General features: G+C 39.7%; 1 protein-coding gene across 6 annotated transcripts in view; it reads right to left on the bottom strand.

Annotated features, from left to right (window-relative positions):
• Window positions 1–23,261, bottom strand: part of PARD3 (par-3 family cell polarity regulator) — a 535,067-nt gene that overhangs the window by 285,737 nt on the left and 226,069 nt on the right. For 4 of the 6 annotated variants that reach the window (XM_018552321.1, XM_018552323.1, XM_018552324.1 and 1 more), the window contains exons 6-8: window positions 22,042–22,130; window positions 20,258–20,341; window positions 6,247–6,372 (exon numbers count right to left, since the gene is read on the bottom strand). In XM_018552321.1, the coding sequence (XP_018407823.1) occupies window positions 6,247–6,372; window positions 20,258–20,341; window positions 22,042–22,130 (299 nt within the window). The remainder of the gene's footprint in view (window positions 1–6,246; window positions 6,373–20,257; window positions 20,342–22,041; window positions 22,131–23,261) is intronic. The other 2 variants (XM_018552327.1, XM_018552326.1) reach the window with 1 other exon arrangement.

The following is a 23,261-nucleotide window of genomic DNA, read 5'->3' as shown; positions in this document are numbered from 1 at the left end:
TATATATATTTATAAAAACAAGAAAATAATGCATTAAAACAGAGATGTGCAAATCCCAGGAGCTCCGTGTGCTCCTTACAAATGACAGCTGCCTCCTAACTTTTTAATTTTTCTCTAGTCTAGTCCTGGAGCTGGAAAAGCATCTGTACTTGTACCGAGTACAGTACTTGGTATCTGCACATCCCTAGTATTTATTCATTAATAAATGTTATTTTTTAAATGCAGGCAGTGGCCTGGTAATCAAGCTCTTGCAATCGCACCCTACAATAGAGCTTTGGCTGGGAGAGGGAGAAGCAGCAGCAGAAGCACAATTAGTTGTGCTGTGCTGCTCATTTGCGAATAAGGAACATGCTGAAAGGTGAAGAGAACAGAGAGATGAACTCATTAGTCTGCTGCTTTTCCTTTCACTGCCCAGTCCCAGGGTGGGGAAGGGACAAAACCCTCGGTACATATCTGTTCTTTCTTTTAGCCCTAGCTGTATTTATAAAGTTATTTTCCTGCATTTGGCCCTAAACAATTACTTTGGACGGTTTAAAAATATATTTTCTGTGAATATATTTGCAGTGCTTCCTCCAACTCCCCAGCAAGGGGTGTGTGCAGTATGCATGTCAGTAATATGTCAAGTGGTGGAAAGACCAGCACTGGTTACAAAAATCCAACAGAATAGGATCACTGTCAAAGTGCTGGTAGGAGGGGCAAGGGAGTGGCCTAAAATAGAAGCTATTATTGCTGTCCGCATGTGTTGTAGGACCTACTACCAAGATACTGAAGCTGGGCCCAGTGGGAGATTCCTCCATCCACACAGTTTAGCGTAGATGGAAGAATCTGTTGCACTTTTTCCATCTGACCATAGAAAATCTGCTGATAATCTATAGGTGTATGGCCAGCTTAAGGGGAAAATCTCCCCAATAGGACCCAAAAGCAAAGGTGTTTGAATACAGATACAGTTTAAATACACTATATGGCCAACGGTAAATTAACTCCCCACCAAATTATTCTGTTCAGGTGTTCCCAGAGAAGGGCTCTGTTAATGCTCTGGCATACATACATTTTAGACAATTGTGTACTTACAACCTTGGGACAACAGTTTAGGGAAGGCCCTCATCTGGTGCCCCTGTACACAAAGCTAGGTCCATAAATACATGGTTTGAGGAGTCTGGTGTGGAGGAACTGAGGTGACCAGCACATAGCCCTGACCTCAACTCTACAGTACACCTTTGGGATTAATTGGAATGCAAATGGTGAGACAGAATGTCTAGCTCCATATCAGTACCTGACTTTACACATGCCCTTTGGCTAAATGGGCACAGATTCCTACAGACATACTCTAAAATTCTGTGGGATTTTGTGGATAACCTTTCCTAAAAATAAGTCATCAGCAGCTGCTCCCCTCTATCCCTCTTCGCAGGTTAATATGATGGTCACATTATGCCAGAGTGCTTGATAAATAGCCTTCTGACCCTAATCTTTCCAGAGACCATGAATAGATGAATGACATTGTGACACAGAGCAATGTTGACTGCAATCTATTAGTAGGTGCAAATTTACAGAATGGTGAGAGGCAAAGAGCAATACACAAAGTGAAATTACCCATCCCACCAATTGAAGATCATATTCCTCTCATCTAACTGCAGGAAATGAAAATATCACTGGTTACTAAAATCTGCTGATCATCTGTGTGCTTTGCATAGTCAGGAAGAGGAGGAATGTCTTTATGTAGACATATAATTACATGATGCAACAACCGTATATCCTGTCCCATTGAACCAACCAAAAAATAACCAGCAACTGACTACTGCACATTTTGCTAGGCAAGACTAGAATGTACTTCAGAGGGAAAAAAGTCCATCGTGAACCTACTGACCAGTTCTACATTTGAGAACTCCTAGAATCCGTGCCAGCCAACGGCGCTACTCTAACGTAGTGATTCCCAGGCTCTACATCTAAAATATTAACAAACATGTTAAATACATCAAAGAATGTTAGAGTTCAGGAGGAAAGTTATTTCTAAGCACACAGAGCACGGCAAATAACTGAATACAGCTGGACTGATGGGGGAGAATATAAGTGGAGCACACTGTCTTCAGAAGTAGGTGAGAATGAGCTAAAAAAAAATAACTAGATAGAAAATGCCAGAAACATCACCTTGAGAAAAATGCAAGGGCATATACAGTTCTGTACAGTACTGAGCAAAAGTTTCAGAAAAATGCTGTAAAGTGCTTCCAAACTGAACACAATGAATAGTTCTTGTCAGGTAAACCACAAAGTGGTGTGTACATTTATGTTAAAGGATTATTAAACCCTCATTTGTTTTTGCATATATCTGCTAGCAAGCAGTAGATATATGCAAAACGATAAAAAAAAAACATTTGATGGGTTAATGCTCACCTGTGTCTCCACCGCGTACTCCCGTCCGAACATCTGAACATTTTTCAGGGTGCTCCAAACTATCTTGGGGCGGGCGCAATGCGCAGATCAGATGTTCGGTCAGGAGACGAGGAGAGGCACAAGGTAAGTCTGTGGAGCAGCGTGCACCCGCACAGACTCCGTGGGACATCAGAGAAGGGGAGGACAGAGGAGTCAGCGCTGGATCGGAGACCCGTACCAGCGCTGGAGGGAGAGCTACAAAATACAGGAAAGAAGAAGATGATCGGATTAAGAGGCATCATTTATGGTAAGGACTTTTGCCCTTAATGTCACTTAAAATGTATGTTACTGTATATAGAATTATATATGTTATTTTTTTAAATTTGGTTTAGAAACCTTTGCAAGTCATATTTTGCACAACTGTTGGTGGCTTTTTAGACAACTGACACCGTTATGGGGATCCCTGCCTTTTCTGAAGTCTCTAAGCACTGATTTTCCACAGCCATCTCTCATTTTGTCTCTATAACTTAGTGCAGAAGCTGAAAGATGCATCATACTAACTTCCTTTTTCAACTGAAAGATGTCCAGTGACACCATCTGATCAGACTTGGTAGAAACATGTGGGACCCATCCACATGCTGTGAAGTCTAATCCAAATGGGCTTCTTGTAGCTATAAAGCCATACCTCTGACGTGGAAACAAGGTCAAGCAACTCACTTTTGGAGGAAAACAAAAGCACTGGTGTGCAGAATAATAGCAACAGGTGCAATGGACTGATGAGTCCAAAGCTGAAATATTTGCATGTAGTAGAAGGCAGTTTGTTCACTAAAGGACTGCAGAGTTGTACACTGATGAGTGTCTGTAGGCAACAGTGAAACATGGTGGAGGCTCCTTGCAGGTTTGGAGCTGGGAGTTGCAGGATTTGGGAAATTGGGCAGAATTAAGAGTCTCCTTCATGCTGAAACATACAAGCAGATATTAATCTATTATACAATACCATCAGGGAGGCATGTGTTAGTCCATATATTATGATTTTAATAGCACAATTCTAGCAGTGGGTCCTTTAAAGAACAGATGCTACATTTGACACTGCGTATCCTTTAAAGGAGGTAAGCAATGCATGGCCTTGTGGACAAACTTATTCTACTTTTTAACATGTGTGATTGATTTCATTCCAGGTAAACTGCTTGGTTACTTTACAGACCGAGGAGTTTCAGAGTATTAGAAGTTGGATCTCTGGTTTTATTTTGAGTGCTTTATTGCTCTGTTAAGCCTGAGCGGTACATTGATGTTCTTAACAACCAGTACCGAGAGCTCAGCTAAGGCATTTGCTCTAATCTACTTGATATTAACCAGGTGTGAATATGATTTGTGGTTTCCAATAAAGAGATATAGATCTTAAGTTGCAGAGTTATTGACCTGAAATGCTGTCTCAATAACAGAAGTTTTGCAATCTCTTCCAGACATAATAAAATGAAAGCAGTAAAGAGCTGGCAAAACTATATCTGCCATGTATGAAAATAAACCATAATGTAAACATGACCATGATATTAACCATTGGCAGGTATTGAACTCATAGGTGAACTTCAGGCAAACAGCTAAATACATGCTTAAAACACACAAAGTAAACTTTCCCACAAGCCAAAGGATTTGTAATGCTCTCCAAAAACTTTTTCATACACCTCTGCTAGATGACACGGCCAGGAAAGTGACAACACTCTGTTAGAGTCAAAGAATGCATTGGTGTCACCTTCCCAATCACAGCCTGTTGACTGGGCAAAGGAGGAGCAACACCATACTCATATCTCTGAATAAGCAGGGTCTTACTGGCGCCTAATATTGTCCATTCCCCATTTCAGAGTGCTGCTGTACTGGGATGACAGGGGGATAATATCAAGACAGAGTCAGGTACTTCAAAAATATTTAATTACCTTTAAAGGAATATACAACCAAAGATTTGTTTTTGTTTTTTAAATCTGCCTGGAGTTCAGCTTTTAGGTTTATCTGTGTTTTTACCTATTCAGGGCAAAACAACAGGTTAATTTTAATGCATATCTTCATAGACAGATAAACCTTCTGTCCTTTTGCTCCCTTGCCACTCTGTTCAGACACCGGGAATGAAAGAAAAGCCTGGTGCAAGTTATGAGAATCTAGAGTCATAACTTACACAGGGCTACAGACCACCCGGGACAAAACCGATTGGTCCACAATGTCACATTCCAAGAAATACTATCAGGGTTATTCACAAAAGGGTGAAGAGTTTGGAGAAGGAATGATAAGTGAACAATCTAGGACAACATAGCTGAACTGGAAAGTGAGCTGAACTGGAGAATTTTTCAAAATCAGCTATGTTGTCCTAGATTGTTCTCTTCTCCTGCCTTCTCCAAACCCTTCACCCTTTCTTTGATAGCATTTTCTTTGGTTCCCAGCACTTAACAGGTAGGATGGGGACTGAAGTAAAGTATATACTGGGATTTGTGATGGGGATTTAAAAAAACCTGTTGCTTTGTCCTGAAGTTTGCTTTAAGCATGTGTGCACACAGGTACTACTGGTTCTGTTTCATCCCAACTCCATAAAAACTGGAGGTTTGGAGGCAATACATTGCTGACATTAAAGGCTGGTACCAGAGGAAGATCTCATCAAAGAAGTATATCAACCATTTTGTTTGCCCCTTTTACAGCATGAATCTTTAAGTCCATAGGTTCACACGGAGTGATCTGGGATTCCGTTATTGTACATGATATGGTAATATGCGGCTTGGAATAGATCACCGTCACTGAACACATCTATCCTGCGTCCAGCTACAATCATCTATTCCAAATTGCACATAATAATATCATAAACAATTACATGTGGACTGCCACTTACAGAGGTGACCACTGTCTCCCGGTCATTAACTTCAATGAGTACAGCAGCCGCATCTAGAAGGGGACACTTGGCATTCCTGCCGTGGGAACGCAGCCCAAGTGAAGGAGGCCTAAATGTCCAGGGAACATTGCAATCTTGATGACTACATTTTTATACCAGCGTTTCAGACCAAAATAATATTTGTTATTGGTAGATCAAGTAAAAATAAAATTACATGCTAACAATGAGAGCATTTTAACTTATTTTACTACACCCTAATTAATTAGAACAAATAGACTTGCAAATGTTCACAAAATGTATGTTTGTATTCCAATTACAAATAGATGTAGGTTTTAAAACTTTGGATTGCTTTTGTATCTGGTACAATTATCACAACTCCAGTATTAAAGGAAAACTATGAGGTGAGTGCTTTTCACTCACCTCATAGTTCTATCCGACCTGTGACAATGAGACTGTCACAGGCCGGCTCAGAAGATCGGGAGGTGAGCGAACACATACCGTTCGCTCACCTCTCGATCCTGTCACGGTTCTCTGCAGTGACAGGGGAGGGGCTGGATTCCCACCTCCCCGCTCCGATCCGCCAGCGCTGACTGGCGTAACGGACGAGGCGGGTACAGCTGGCTCTGCCTCTAGGTAGGCAGAGCCAGCTGTCAGTCACGCAGCTGGGCGGATCCAGACATAATTGTCGGGATCCGCTTCAGCTGCGGCGTCTTAGTATACCACGAGCTACAGCTCGCGGTATACTGAGCCTAGGGTGACGGGAGGACGCTAGTTTGTGTCCTCCCGTTACCCTAAGGAGAACTATGGGGAAAAGCCTAAACCCCATAGTTCTCCTTTAACTACAACTTCCCATTGTAATTCTTTAAAATTATGCTGTATAGGTCATATAAGGAAAAGATAAAAAAAAAATTTCATGAAGAAGTTTTAAACAATTTGTGGAGAAAAAACAAGTGCTTTATGGTATTAAAACATAAAAAAAAATCTTGACTGAAAATGAAGAATCCACTTACTGCTCAAATCTTCTGTTGCGAAGGTCACCGTTGTTAATCCGGACGATACAGTCATTCTCATGGAAAAGGTTCTCTCGTTCAGCTTTGCCACCTTTCTCTAGTCGTTTTACTAATAACCCGAGTGTTCTGCAACATTAACATTGCAAATGATTACACATGCAGGACTGGGGTTGCTACTTAATGGCTTGTGCAGATGACAATATTCATACAATATATGAGCAAAGCAAAATATTAAACATTCCCTCAAGAAAACAAGGTTAAACTAGCAAAAAGAATAACCGCTTAACCTTTTTAATAATTTTTTGCACACAGCTATAAATATCAAATAAAATCTCTTCACAGAGCTACAAAACATATTAAAAGCCTAAAATAAGCAAAAGCGTAACAATTATTATACAAACTGTCATAGTAAAACTCCCCATTGTTTAAAAGTGAATAAAGCCAAACCTTATTTTCGGCTTTACTTTTCTCTTTTGGGTCTCAGGAGCACATTTACTTTACTTATTCCTGTGACCCAAAATCAGCATATAGCAGCCTACTGCCCGCTATATGCTAACAGCGCAGAACCAGGATCCATATTGTCAGGATCCACCTGCCTGATTGACAGTTGACTCTGCCTCTCTAGAGCTGGAGCCAGCTGAGCCCGCCCCGGCCTGTCCCTTCACTGTTAGCATGGGAAGAACAGAGCAAGGGGAGGAGGAAATTCCTACAGAGAGGAGACTGCAGCTGTCAAGAGAGCTGAGCGACCAGTTTCCCATGCTGGCTCTAAGTATTGGTAAGGAGTATAATTAAAGGAGAACTATGAAAATCACTCATCCTCATAGTTCGAGCCGACGTGTGACAATGAAATAAATCGGGAAGTGAGCAAACACATACCATCACTCGCTCACTTCTTGCTTCTTGATCATGTCCCTGCAGAGAGCAATGACTGTCAGTCACCGCTCCCCGCAGGGATTCCCCTCTCTGTTCCTCCAGCGATGACTGGAGGAAAAGACAGGGGAGGGGGCGGGTACAGCTGGCTCTGCCTCTACAAATCCCAACATGCATCCGCCTCTGGGAGTTATGTCTGTGGCTGTCAGAGCTCTGCAATGCCTCATGGGACTTGTAGTTTCAAAACGGCTGGCGTGCCAAGGTTCGCCACCACTGGTCTATAAGGTGACTCCTGTCGAGGGATATGTGCCCCATTTTTCCTGACAAATGCCTAGACTCAAACAGGAGTGCCCTGGGGCCCCGGCAAAATCTTTGCTGTGTGCTTAACTTTCTGGTTCCTCTCTTTGCAGTGCATTCTTCATACATCCCTATGTACAAACCACCAGAGATTGGCAGCAAAATATGAAAATACCCAGAATACACTAAGCAGAGAGGATCATGAAGATCATCTCACATCAGACCCCTCTGTTTTCCCACAGGTGGGGATTACATTTTAGGGTGTCCAAAAAGGTAATGTTTTGACAATAAACCCATCAAATGAATTATAAATTTAAAAAAAAAATACAATTGTAATTTTTGGCTAAAGCCAAGCTCCACCAATTTTTAAGGTTTTTGAGTGGGAAAGCATTAAAATAGCTGTCAGGCGAGTAGTAACAACGAAAATCTGGATAATGAGTGTGCATTAAAGGGCCTAGACTGGTGGTGAGAAGTTCAATGTTATATAAGAAGCAATGATATGATAGAAAAAAATGTATGATGAACGAGGCGGGCAAGTTCTTCATAACAAGAAAGAAATCAGTTAGTATAGACATGTAACTGTAGTAGGAGTAAGGAAGGTGAAGATAGACTGATGATGAGAGGAGGGAGGCATTCTTGCTCTCTTATTATTGCAATGTTAATTCACTGTGTTAAAAACAATTCCATCGGTCATTAATTTCATTGGTTTTAATTTATAATACCAAAATGGCCAGCACACCTCAAATACCATATATTAAAAGCAGAGGTGTTAGTAGTTGATATTTGCTATATGCTACTAACACCTCTGCCTTTAACACACAGAGGGGGATTGATCAAAACTAGGAGAGAATCTGGAGCAGTTGCCCATGGCAACCAATCTGCATCTCTCTTCAGTTTGCTCAGGTAAGATTTGAAAATGAGACAGAGAAGCTGATTAGATTTAGTCTGCTCCAGTTTTGATAAATTCCCCCCACAGTGTTTTAGGAGTGCTGGCTATTTTAGCTTTAGATTTATACAGTGCCACCATTGGCCATGCAACCTTACTACACATATTTTGGGCAATAGTGTGGGACAAAATGCTGAATGTTAGGTTTTAATTTCAGTCTCTGACCTCATTTGGGAGGTTTTCCTTACTTCCTGTACTGGTGACAACTCCTCCCTAATTTCTTGTTGTGGTGTCACAGGGACCGGAAGTCAGCCAGCAATAAAAACATAACCAGTTGTTCAAACCCTTCCCCAATCTATAAAAGAAAATGTTTTGGTTTGGTTCACCATTGGAGAGAATTCCAATTACTTCCAGCCCTGTGTCTTTGCTATAGAAGCGACAGCAATAAAACCTGGCTAAAACCCTTCTTTAAGGCTGGGTTCACACAATTTTCTGGACCAGATCTGGAACACAGTGCAATGCACAGGACAAGCAGTATTTTTTCTGGTCTGGTCTGGACTGGAATGGACTGCGCTGGTGGGAACATAGGCCAGAAATAGCATAGGGATACATTAGGATAAATTTTGGGTCCGGAAACAGTCTGGTCAGGAGGTAATCTGGATGTGGTGTGAATGGGCCCTCAAACAATATAAATCTGCTTGACTGGAGTTGGACTTTAGTAATCTGCATTCCCATGCAATACTTCCGAGACAAGGAAAAACTCCTGTATTGGGGGTGCAATATCATTATTGATTCCAGGATTCAATATGAGAGTTTTTGTGTCTGAACACTGCATATTAGAATCAAAACATACAAGTGATTTTTTTTTCCTGCGTAACAATAAATCTGCTTTAGTAAAATAAATAAGGTTCATATTACTGCCAAATAAAAAGGATATTAAAGTTAACACACGGCCCCAGAGAACGTGGCCTGTAGATCTGTGTTTGTAATGGTCAAGGAACTGTGTGACCTCTAATATCCTCAGATCATACAGCAGACAGGTCAATATACTGTGTGTATTATTGGTGCATGTCTTATATATATGATTTTTGATCATGCTCTCTCCAAAAGTAAATGTTTCTATACACAAATGCCTAAAAGTGCAACTTGGATCTGAGAACTTTAACAAAGAAGAGAAAAAAGTGACAGCACATATAATTTTGTGGCAAGTAAATCACAAAAGATATAGTGACTAAAATGAAATAACAAATCCTGAATGTAATAGAGTAAACAAAATTCATAGTCATAGTGGCTCCTTCCCTAAACCCCAATAAGTAGTCACTCTGATGTTTTTTTCTTTTTTTTTTAATAGGACAGAGTAAATTATCATTAAAAAGAGAGACTTGAGCAGTGAAATGCTCCAGTCGCAACCCCATCCCTACTCACTACTTGTGCAGTGACAAAATTACTTGTATCTTTCCCAGAGAATACTAGGTGATCTGATATTGGAGGAGAAGAGATGATGACATCATGGAAAATACAAGGCATTTTGTGAATGGGCAAGTAGTGAAGAGGGGCTGGAATGCAACTAGAGCACTTAACTGCTCAAGGTGAATTGCTCACTCCCTGGAGCGCCCAGAAGACCAGCATTATGTGTAGGGACCAGCATGCTGATAGGTATGAATGTTATACTTTGCAGCAGCCCTATGTACATAACAAACAGCTTTTAATGTTAATTTACATACTCTTTTTATTTCCCATTATTCTGCTTTAAACTCTGATTCACCACTTCTGCAAAGATTACGCGATTACTGCCCAGGGTTTCAGTCATGTTATTAGCTCCCATAGGATATCAAAAGCAGCAAATTCCTTAGTGATGATGTTTAATGACTTCTGAGCCCATGTACAACTTTTTAACTGTTGTCACACTTAAGTTATATTTACTGTAACAATGAGTCCTTAAAAGCGAGGTATAGGACCATCTAATCCTTAAATCACAACAAGGTTTTCTAGCAATCATCCAAATCTAGTCACAACTCATCATCCTTAAATTATTCTGGATTCCTTGCCAAAATATTACATATATTTCTATTACATCAAAATGAGGGGCAAAATACCTGTTAAATTTGACAGATAACACATTTTAGCAACACAGTGTAAACATATTCAATAAAGCCAGGGGAGAAGGCGGCTTAAAATCAAGAATTTATCTTTTCAGTCCTGGGAGAAATTATATTTTGACAGTTATTGTTAATTAAAGCAACATGGTGCGCTTATGATAAGCATCACTGAATAATGCTATAGATAAAGTGCTAATACAATTCTTGCCATAATCCATCGGCAGAAGTAGTATCTCACTTACAAAGAACAAAAAAGCTCCATTTACCTAGGGTGAACAATTGGCAAAGGCACCTTTGCATTTAAAATACTGGAAATATTTTAACAGTTTCAGAAAATATTTAAATATTTTCAGAAAATAGATTCTGAAAATATTTAATCACCAAGAGATGTGTAGCCACTACAACCTGTTTATTTTTGTGCCCTTGGTATGTTCCCCTGTCCTGGGGGGTTTTAAGTCATTTTCAGGCCTAAAATGTGGAATATAACATGGGTGCAAAAAATGAAAAAAAGGCCTCAGTCATGAAGGGGTTAAACATCTACCCTGTGTAAACATCTAGAAGCTTTGCAAGTGCTGCAGGGTGCCAGCATCTTGGATGTGATTTCAGCAGGCCCAGCGGACTCAGAGTTGTAATTCAAGTGAAATTCCATAGTATTCCCCTTTTCTACTCCCATGGCTTCTACATAAAAGGTTTTGTAGGGAGAGGACTAGGAGCTAGGCCAACAAAGACAGTAATCTGATCTGCAAGGATGGAGGGGGTTGTGCTAGGGAACTGACTCTTGCTAGAGTGTCACTTTCCTAGGACATTCAGAGGCACATTGCATTTCAATCAAAACTCATTTCTGGAAAGAAAACACTAAGTAAGCATTACAATAATCAAACAATCTGAAAAATGTAATGGTACACTCTAGTAATAATTTGAAAATAAAGTACTTTGTAACAAACTATAAACATGACTCAACCTACTAAGGGCTTTAGTTTGAAATCCAGGTTTATCTATAAAAACACACCAATCGATCCCACTCCCTTTTGTTGATAATCTGTGGGGCATAGGAACCCAATCGGATTCTCTGTTAAGAATTAGTAGAAATACTCAAACACGCACAAGTATACTTTCCCTTTAATGAGGGTGCAGTGGGAACAGACATCATTGGCTTGCTGTATTATGAAAGACCCAGAGAATCCGGTAAGGATAGCAGCAACTACAACGATTTAGGGAGCAGGGAAGCCTACTGTGTAAAATGAATGCCAGAATGCAAATTGGTGTCTCACAGCAGGTAAACTGCATCTGCAAAGCAAGTCTGAAAGTGAAATGTTCATGTTTGACTACAGTGGACATCTATATACATTGTACTAGGTGGGAACTATAGGGTTTTCTCTGTAAACTTGCCACAGACTTCCCACCTTCCCTTCGCGTAAAGGAATACAAATATTGCCAAGTCCCTGGCCAGCGCTTCATGCACTAATGAGCAGTTCAGGTTTAGTTTATTACAAGCTGAGGCCTGCTAATCTAGTGCAGGTGTCTTCAGTTATGCTCTGATAGATGCTGCGCTGTACAATCAATACCGCAGAGCTGGCTAAACCCTGGAACACAGTGAAAACAAGCGTTAATATCTGCGATTTGGAAACAGGCCGGTGCTTTCCGTGATTTTACCCCAGACAGGCTGAAAATAGTTTGCAATAGGCAGTGCGTTACGGCAAAGTTCAGTGACGAGAAAGAGGACGCAGACAGGGCGTTCACTAGTGAGGGGTACCCTGACCGCAGGAATGCTCAAATGTTATTAAATGCAAATAGAGCAGCAATAGATTATAGGATCTGCTTCCAAAGTGCACCAAAGACTCTGGCTTCATACCACATGAAGGGCTGATCACCTCTCATAAGACCCGGTAAGCAGAGCAAATCCACGCAGCCAAGAGAGATTTCTCTTGTAATCCGTTGGAAATCACAAAGAGAAAAGAAAATCAATCAGAAGTTAATAGAAAGAACATAAAAGTGATGAAGCCACAGGGGGCTGGGACAGGATGGGGGGTGGAGAAGCTTCCAGATTTTGACAAGCAGAACATAAAAATGACAGTTAAAGTCATCATTGGCTGCACGGACATCTGCAGGTTCTTGTTTATCTGAGAATAAAGCATTGTGCACTTCAAGGGGAGTTGGAACACAAGCCCTCAATCAAAAATGCTTCTGAAGGAAGAACAGTTCTTGCTGCTGGTAGAAAATGCATTCCCTTTTCGATCTCTCAAACCATACTGGAATCATGAAAAGGGAGAAATTGGGTGTTATGGGCCACTAAAGTACTGAATAACGGTACAAATCACCACTGAAATTAATTGGACATCCCTGACTGCGCAGGGGGCACGTGGGACTGCTGCTTAGAGATCAAGTGTTCCAGCTCTGCAGCCTGATACCCGGCCAAGGGGTTTTGTAAAGCCACTGAAGACTGTTTCAACAACCAAAAGCTAGCTTTTACAAGGTGATTAGTTGCAGTACCCTGAACTCAATCATTTAATTTTTCTGAAAAGATTAAAGGGGGCTTTAATGGCCCCTGAAGTATCTTCATTGAACAGGGGATAGCGGCTGGGCCACGTTAAGTGCAACGTTTTGAAAATCAAGCCCCTAGTGACGTAAAACTAACATTTAAAGGATATACAGTTGGCTTTCTGGTTTTTAAGGATAATAGTAAGCAATGTTAAGATTTTAAAGTCCAACTCCAATTACAACCTTTTTTTCTTGTTTGGATAGTGGTGAAACTGTGAGGTTTTTCTTGCTGCCTGTGTATTTCTGTCCCTGTGAATTATATTCCCTTAATTAATTTTTCCTCATGTCACAGGGATGCAAAGTGAACAGAAAATACCCAATGGAGTCACAGGCAGCAGTAAAGACCTAACACATTGTCTGATTCTTTCCTAATCTATGCAAGCTAAAGATTTTGGATGTAGTTGGGTTTAAAATAGATCTGTCCCTAACTGGATGAAATTTAGTTTACTACAGCTCTATGCATTAAACCATTGCCATTCATTTTTGGTCATGCCATTTCCTGCCTACATTTACTCACTACAACAGCAGCTGCACCCTGATCTGGACCACCTTCCCGACAGTAAAAATGGTGGACAATGCCTGCACAATGTGTGTCAGAATTGCCACATGTAGTCTTAATCAAGGGCACAATTGGGAGACAGTTATCACCCTGAAACAGGAAGTGTCTGAACAAGGACCTTCATTGCAGGATCATCAGGTACTCTTACGGCTCATTCACACTATATGTGGTGACTGGCATTTTTCAGCAAGTGAACAAAGCCAGTCACCGCTAGGGCAAAAAAAAAGAATCAAGGCAAATGTAATGTGCAGTGCAGCCTGTTGCGAAAAAAGGAGGAAATGCTGCATTTTTTTGCAGCGTACTGGACCGCACCACAGGTCACTGTAGTGCAGGGCACCCAAGAACCTGAATGGAGCATTTTAGCAGACGTGCTCGTGTGAACAATAAATGCGGCAGATACAAAACATTTTAACGTTACATTACAATGTAATCTAGCCCTTTAAAAACTCTGCCTCCTTTTCCCCTCTCCCATTTGAGATGGTGATAGCAACTGTGGATCCTCGAGGAGCCTCTCTTTTTTTTCCTATTTTCTAGCTGCTTTTTTCTTCTTATACCTCTCTTCCTTCCTTTTTACCACTCTATTCTCCTATCCGCTCACTCGATAGACAGTAGGGACTTGTTGAAGCAAGAAGGCCCGGTGGATACAACCTTCATGTTACGTTTTGCCTTGTTCTTATGCTCCAACTTTGACATCAACACCTTTTCCGATACTGATGTAGAGTTATACATATGGGCTGCTCTGCTTGAATAATGCATGTTGTTACAGATGCTTGTCAATTGCTTTGTGCTTTTGTAATTCCTGTTCTACTTAATCTTTGCTATTGTTGTTGTGTTTCATATGTCAAAATTAAAAATTATTTTCAAAGTTAATAAAACGCTAAAGTTTATGAAATTATAGTGAATGCTTTTAGATCTACTTAAATGTAAAAATGGTCTTCACTGGTTCAATGTTTGGATGAAACAGGCCAAAGAGGAATCTAAATGTTCGGAATCTTTGCTTTTCAACTGTGCTGTTTCTTGGTATTTAAAGTAATTCTGAAAAGAAATAGAATGAAATACACACACTTGCTCTTTCCCCTAAACTGCAGTCGTTTTGGGGCAATTCATTTTACTGCACAAATCGGCAAAAAATAAGAACTTCAAATGAAGAGGTTTATGTAGGGAAGTTTCAGTTAGGTAATACATGCTGAGCTAGTTAGTATTACCTGGGATCAAAAAGCAATTTACAGACCACAGATCAGCCAAAAGAAACAACCGACGCCAGGAGGTCAGGAAAAATTGAAAGTAGCGGCAATAAGGAAAACAATTATTTTAAATAACAGAATAAGTAAGAAATACGGTTCAATAAATGAACAAAAAGCCTGCAGAGACTCCAAGACAGAACTCAACTAAATTACCAACAATCAGAAAGGATTTGGAAGCCGTGTTTTGTGTTTACCGAAAGCATATTACGTTTATTGTTTTCCCTAAGATGCTCACTAATCACAATTTAGCAGAGGGGAAGACATTTATCTAAAACAGCACTGGTATAAGTACACGCCTTAAGCACCCGATTTTGGATTTCCATTACTACTTCCTGAACAAATCCGCTGCTGCAGAAATTGCGCTGACAAAAACACCCCCTGCTGTGGCTTATTTCCCCCGTACGCCGGCTCGCCGCATGTGAAGAGGCTCTCTGTGAACAAGCAAATGCTAGAGAGTATGACACAGACTGTGACTGGATAGATTATGTTCAGTTTCCTCACAAAGCAAATCAAAAGGTTTTTAATGTTTTACGAAATTAATTTCAAAAAGTAAAATAAGCCCCTCCAAAAGATTTGTTTTCAAACATAACTTTTTTTATTTTACAAAAATATTGTTAATCAAATATCTTTATGATTTACCAAAAATAAAATGTGAAAGCAATCAAAACAACAATGTAAATGCTGTCTTGTAACCGAGACACTAGGCAATATCCTTTTTTGCTTCATACTTCATATATAAACACATATTTGCATGAGTATGTAACCTTCCAACCAACCTTAGGTACAAGAAACTGAGTGGTTACTGCTCAAATCCTGACCAACCTTAGGTACAAGAAACTGAGTGGTTACTGCTCAAATCCTGACCAACCTTAGGTACAAGAAACTGAGTGGTTACTGCTCAAATCCTGACCAACCTTAGGTACAAGAAACCGAGTGGTTACTGCTCAAATCCTGGGCTTGCGTAAAGTCCAACTAAAGGCTTCTATATAATTACCAAATCCAGGTACTATGTGATGCACAAGTCTTTAAAAGTAAACCTAACAATAATGTACCCGCTATTTGTGCCTCACATGCTCCCCCTCCCAGACACTGCAGCCTACAGTGGGGCGGATTCACCAACAGAGGGAGTGCTGTTAAAGCTGAACAGCAGGTATGATTATTGTTCATACTAACATCGGCCCAGTGTTGCCCAATGTAAGAATGAATATGCCATACCAGATCATGGCAGAGCACTGTAGTAGCTGCATCTACTACAATGCTGGCCACAATCTCCTGGGTCCTGTACTGTGATGTACTGAGTGGCTTTCCATCTGCTCTGAAAACACTGGGGGTCGCTTACTCGGCACAGCAGCTGTTCAGAGAATGTCTAGTATTTTTGTCAATGCAGGTTGTTGTCTGATTGGATGAGGAAAAAATTGTGACGTCACTGCGCCTCATCCAATCAGAGAGCACCTTGTATGCTGCAACAGATTACATTTTTGTTTTTTGAGTATAGATACATTTTAAAAGAGATAGAGACCACTGGCAAATACATCAAACCCCAAGACTGACATTGCTATAAACTGCCCCAATTCTGAAGAAAAAGGGTGGATGATGCTCAAACAACACTGCATTTGTTTTCTACATATCCACTAATGATACAAGCCGTGCAGCCAGGAAAAGTAAACTGACTTTTGATAGAGTTAGTGAAGCATATAGATCTAATCTGGTTTCTGAAAAATTGCAGACTTCCTTGTGTTATATTCCATTTCACTACAGATGGTCAGATTAATGAAGGGAATGATGGGGGATTCTTCAGAAGAGTAGCTTCACCAGGATAACAAAGTGACAGTAATGAAGAACACAGATCAACCCCTTTGCAAAAAAATTAAAAACATGACTGATGCCACAAATGATGTAGGTAAAGGGGATAGAGGAGTTTAAGTTTAAACGAAGCTGGTACTGAGTCGTATATAGGATGACATTGATGACCTTCTGTAAATGCCATTTGCCTGGCTTCCTCTGGCTTGAATCAGTTTGAGCCACTGACCAGGCACAAATTTGCAGACAGTCATAATGAGCACAGGGCTTGTAATTAATCTGAATGTGTGTTCCCTTGTCAGTGACTCTGAAAAGACTTAAAACTGGAGTTTAATCTATTTATATTTTGTATTCATTGCTATAGTATTTATTCCTCCACCCCCCAAAAAAACCAACATATTTGGCTGGTGGGAAGGGCTGGCAGGAAACCTTTATGACAACATCACAGCCCCCTGCCTCCGTACTCCTCTTAAGAGCCCTCGACCAGCAGTGGACTGGAATTCAGCTTTAAAGTCAGAGGGGAAGCATAGCAGGCAGGCAACTAACCTTTCTAGGGGGAAATGCCTGCCTGCATATTTCTCTTAGATCAGCCTTCCTCCAAGATTTAGTTTTGTATTGTAGAATCTGATACTACAATATTCCCTTTTCCATTTAGAAAAATACAGTTAAAGCAAGAATAACTAAGGGGGAAAAAAAAACTAGGAAAAACTAAAATTATAATTCCCATTCAACTTTATACACATAATGAATGATTTTACATCCTGGAATGCACCATAAACTACACTCATCACAAGAAAAGACCATAATAATAACATTTGTTTTTATTTATTGCTTGCTACAGCCTATCCTTTTACAACAATGTCCTAATATTCCAGTAGGACCACTATGGATCGACTGGCAGGATCAAAAAGTAATGCAATTAAATTACAGAAGGGACAAAACTGTCGGGAAAATCTTTAAGGCAAACCTAAAGCCAAACAAACCAATGAAACTCTATTTGAGGAAATGAATGATCAGAAATGCAGTAGGAGCCTCCACCCGTATCTTGACTGTACAGATTACCCCAGCAGCCCTAAAACCTAAGATGCTCATTACAGTTTCTGAGTGATTCTAACCTAATATGACAGAAGATCAGAATAGCCTCAGTGGTATCAACGCCTTCAAACACAGTTCCGGGACACAACATTGTAAAATGAATCCTCTTATGAATGTAAATCTCTGAGAAGGGCAGAAGTGAACAGAAGAAAAGTCTACTGGGATTAGTTAATAAGAGCTGCAAAGAGGAAATGTAACCTATTGTTAATTAACAACAAACCCTATTAAAAGCCGACTGAGTACTTTTGGCTTAAAAACTTTTATTAGGTAGTCAATATGCTTATCTTAAATCCTTCACATTTCAGAAATAACAGTTTTCAGCATTAAAGCACAAGATTTGTACATTTATTTAACTTTTTGTAGTACACAATGGGATCCACCTGGTTGCATTTCATTGCACCATACTTGAGTCTGCTAATCCAATTTAGGCCTACAAAACTACCTGACCATAAAATCCAGAAGAGCCCACTGATTTATTATTCACAGACAGACTTTAGAGGCATAACAACTATTTATCAAGTGTAAAATGCGCACAATTAGAGCTTCCAATATAAATGTCATACGCCTTTAATCAACTCCAACTAGAACCGCTGTTAGGAAAGTTCACTGGAATGTTATGTCTTTAAAAGGCAATTTATGGTTGTAATTTCACTTAATATGTGCATTCATCTTCCTGCTCAACACAAACGGCAACAAAGCCAACATACAGTCATACAGCGGGAAGATCTATGCATCCTAGTTGTCCCCCATAATTCCCCTCTATTTGACATCTGACACATGGAAACTTCTCTTATGATATATCTGTTGAATATCTCGATTATGATGATGAAACAGACAATAAATTAGTTCTAATGACAAAAAGGGCTAAAATAAAGGTTATTAAAACTTCAAATAATTGTTTAGCTGCACGCAGCCATTTTCTGTAGTGCCAGGATACAAGACTAATGTGTGTCTTATTTAGCCAGGTGACCAAAGCAAAAAAAAAAGGGTTTTGCTGTCAGCTTGCCATTAAACTTTTTTTCTGCATTAAGTGGCAGATAAATATCTAAAAATAGTAGGGATGCACCGATATATTGGCCGCAAATGGCAATTTTTCTGCCGATATAGCTTTGCATGCGTGTTTTCTTTCCTCCCTGCTGGGCGCTCCTCTGTGTCCCAGCATGGAGGAGAGAAAGTGTCACAGATGATAGTATATTGTAGCCTGAATTATGAATGAATGGGAAGTTATCTACATCCCCTCATGTTCATTCATGATTGTGGTTATAGTAAACACACTATATCCACAAGTTATGAATGAACAGGAACACTCAGTATAGAGGATTCCTGTTCATTTATAACAGGGGCTGCAGAAAAAGAGAAAAAAATTTCTATTTTAAAAAAGGAAATATAAGAGGACTAGGTCCCCAATATTTCCCCAAAGCACCTAAAAGTAAAGTAAAAATTAAAAACATTTCATAAAAATAAATAAAATATAAAAATTGTAAGTTTATAAAAAAAATACAATATTTTTAAAACCTTGAAAAAGTTAGAATTTTTTTTTTTCTCGTATTCAGCCCGACATTTTGTTTTCATTTCGGTTGGGTTTTAAAATTTTCATTTCGGTTCACCTCTAAAAAATTGTTCTAAAGAGTTAATAGTGCAATAATAAAACTTCACTTGTATACCTATACGAGGGACTGTCTTCTTCCAAAGAGACCCTTCTGTGTGTTTGACCTCAACAGCCAGAAGGAGCCTCTGCATTCGTAGTGTAGGAAAATGTGGACAATATTATTAAATATGGTAATTCTGCAGAAACAGGACTTGCAGTGGCCTTTGCAAAACCCATGGATATATTAGGCTTAGATGCCTCTGCATACCTCACTGCCCCTGAAACTAGCTGGCATCATCGAATGGTGAAAATCACAAGCACACTAATTATGCACACAGTTTTAGTGCATGGTAAAGCTAAAATGATACCCAAAAAAATTATATTCAGAGGTAGCAATAGACCATGATGAAAAATGTATACATGGTATATATATATATATAGATATATAGATCTATATATCTATATCTATATCTAGATCTATATATATATATCTATATCCCAAACGAAACCGAAATGAAAACAAAATGTCGGGCTGAATTAGGTCAAATGACTGCTAAATGAAAAATCTCAAAAACCCATGTGCCATCATTTTCTAGAAGCACATACATTTTTCAGCACAATTAATTTAAACAAAGCCTAAACTACTAATTTTTCCTTTCCCTGAGGTCAGTAACCTTTGCCAGTTGGCATATAAATGGTAAGCATTGACAGCTGTGCCCCTATGAGAACATTCAGTACAGGTTTCCCAAATCTCCTTCCCTCATTGCTTACACTTTAGTATCCTACGTTTGAGAATCCACCATTGAATTCAAGAAAGGTGTCATACATTTGCCAGTGGAATGATATAAAGAAATGGTCTTCATAGCTTCAGACATGGAAGTCTAAAGTGGTAAGCATTGCATTCTATTCAAATTACCCCAATCATGTTTCACCAAAAATAGGCTATTGATTTTAAAAGAAGGTGCAATAAAAACAATTACAGCCATTATAAACCTAGAAAAAAGACGTTTCAGCCAATGTAACCAAGAAAATTACCTTCCACCACGGGAGCTGTAAGGCACTACATGGATGCCCAGAGGTCCACCATCATTGGAGACTTCCACCAGCTTCACCATGTCACTGTAATGCAAAATATTTATGAGACTCAGCAGTTACAGGGCTGCAATTAATGAGTAAGAAACAGTCTCTACATATACACACTGAAACATGCAAAGCAAACAAAGTTTGTGAGGTGAGGAAGACAATATTACATACCTCAAAATGAGCCTGACCGCATGCAAAAAGAGGAACAAGATATAAGAGAGCTAAATCAATTCTAACAGTAAAATGTTATGTTTCTGAAGTACCACACCGTGCATTCATTCTTCAGTATGAGTACAAGACAACAGGTAATGTCTACATAAAGGATCAATGTGCTGAATAACATTGGGGGTTTTGTTTGGGTTTTTTCTAAGACCTTTTTAAATGAAAATAAATACATAAATAGCTCCTGCAGAAACAAGACATTTTTAGTTAACCAATAAATGAAATTAAAGAAAAACAAAAATACCACCAAGCAAATGTGTTCTTATATATTCTAAGCCAGTCTTTCTCAGCCAGGATTCCTGAGGCCTGATCCACCCCCCTCCCCCCCATATGACCACCAATGTAATAGGTCAGTTCTACACTGGATACCAATATTAGGGTATAACACCATGTTTACTATTTCTTTTCCGCAATTTACACTCACTGGCCACTTTATTAGTTACACCTGTTCAACTGCTCAGTAACACAAATATCTAATAAGCCAATCACACGCATTTAAGCATGTTTACATGATCAAGACGACCTACTGAAGTTCAAACTAAACCTCAGAATGGGGAAGAAAGGGGATTTAAGTGACTTTGAACGTGGCATTAATGTTGGTGCCAGATTAGCTGGTCTGAGTATTTCCGGGAACTGTTGATATTCCGGGGTTTTTACACACAACCAGCTCTAGAGTTTATAGAGAATGGGCTGAAAAGGCGCAAATATCCAGTGAGCCGTTCTCTGGGTGAAAATGCCTTGTTGATACCAGAGGTCAGAGGAGAATAGCCAGACTGGCAAAAGCTGATAGAAAGGCAACAGTAACTCGGGCAACCACTCATTATACTTGAGGTATGCAGAATAGCATCTCTGAACGCACAACACATCGCATCTTGAAGCAGATGGGCTACAGCAGCGAAGACCACACTGGGTGCCACTCCTGTCAGCTAACAAATAGAAACGGAGTCTACAATTTGCAAGGGCTCACCAAACTTGAACAACATGTTGCCTGGTTTGAGGAGTCTTGACTTCTACTGCAACATTCAGATGGTCAGGTCAGAATCTGGCGAAAACATGAAAGCATGGGTCCATCTTGCCTTGTATCCAGAGTTCAGGCTGATGGTGGTGTAATGGTGTGGGGGATATTTTCTTGGCACACTTTGGGCCCCTTCGTACCAACTGAGCATTGTTTAAATTATGGCAGCCCGATAGCCATGTGATCCAGACTGCCAAGGCATTAGAACATATAAACAGAATTGGATTGAAGCAGTTTGTTATTCAAATAAAGCTAGAAATACTATTTTATTCAAAATAATAATCTGATCTGGTAATGCTTGCACTGATTCATGTAATATGACTTCTATCTAAAGTGCAAGGGCCTTGGAGAGCTCTAATGGTGTTAATCTTTCATTTTTTTTAACCAAATGCATAGGCACATTCAACAGGACAATGATTATTCTGTACCCGCTGTGTATTTGGAAACATGTAAAATCTGAAATCCTTAGCCTTAGAAGGGAATTGGCTTCACTACTTACTCAAGGGAGAAGCTGGAGGTTCGTTCCAAGCCAGTGTCTGCATGACCAACAGGTTCCACCCGGCTGTTCTCTTCGCCATCTTCCTCTTCCTGAAATAGGAACACAACATATGCTTAAACGTCATTGAGCAACTAAAGAGACGTTTCAATGCTTTTCACGATTCGTTTGAAACATGGGAAGCGATAATTAGGAGAGATTCAAAATTTATGTTGGGTGTTCTAATGAACATGCATAATGTATAGTCTGGATACCGCAGGCATACAGAGGCCTAGGCAGAAATAAAACAAGCATAATGTTGGCACTGAATTGCCGCATAAAAAAGGAATTGCAGCACTACAGTTTTGCATGCTGTCTTGAAAGAAGAGAGCAGCTTGGATAGTTTTACAAAAAGTTATTAATAGAGGTTTCCATAAAAATATACATAGATTAAAAGTATTAATTGACTTTAATTGAAAGGCATCTGCAGCCAAAAACATTTGTATTTTTGGGTGGTTGCTGATAAATTGAATTAAATGTTGGCTTCTTATATTTTTGATGAACCCAGCAACACGATCTCCACACCTAAATTCCCAGTTGAACTGATGTGGGTGTCATCCTTTCTACATGAATAACTCAAAACAAACAAATAATTGGTGCACGCAGCTGAAAGAGATTTATTATTTCCACTAATGTTCATCCAAAACTTAATCAGAGACATACAATTAAAAATTTGCAAATCCACCCCAAACACTATGATTTCCAGGAAAAGGCAAGCAGGGAATTCATTATTTGTAAGAAACCTATCATGTGAAACTCATGGAGGTTGCCACTGGCTGACCATTCCTAAAAATGCAGTTCACTTTCCTGTCATGCTTTTGCTTTAGCTTCAGTACTTTGAGTCAATGACCCGAAATTAGTAAAGCGATGAGGAATTCGGACACTTTATCTGAAATGTTTTTACAGCTTGCATGTTCTGGTCTGAAAAATGGGACTCAAAATGTATTGATGCCATTCAACAAGGATTTTTAGAAGGAAGCCGGCAACGGCAGCCTCCCTCATGACAGAGTCACTTAAAGGTGTTCATCGGCTGGATTAAGGGTGGTCATAGATGGTCAGTTAATTTCGAACAATGCTCCAAATTATGAGTATTGCTGGTATTGCAAGAAGGTAACATTGAGCTCCTCAGAAGGCTGGACATGCTCAACACATGGGGAGATGTTCTAGCTCGTTAAAGGAAAAAA

The sequence above is a fragment of the Nanorana parkeri genome, unplaced genomic scaffold (assembly GCF_000935625.1).
Source record: "Nanorana parkeri isolate BGI_ZX_2015 unplaced genomic scaffold, ASM93562v1 scaffold84, whole genome shotgun sequence".
NCBI classification, from domain to species: Eukaryota; Metazoa; Chordata; class Amphibia; order Anura; family Dicroglossidae; genus Nanorana; species Nanorana parkeri.
This window is presented reverse-complemented; position numbering and strand designations above follow the sequence as displayed.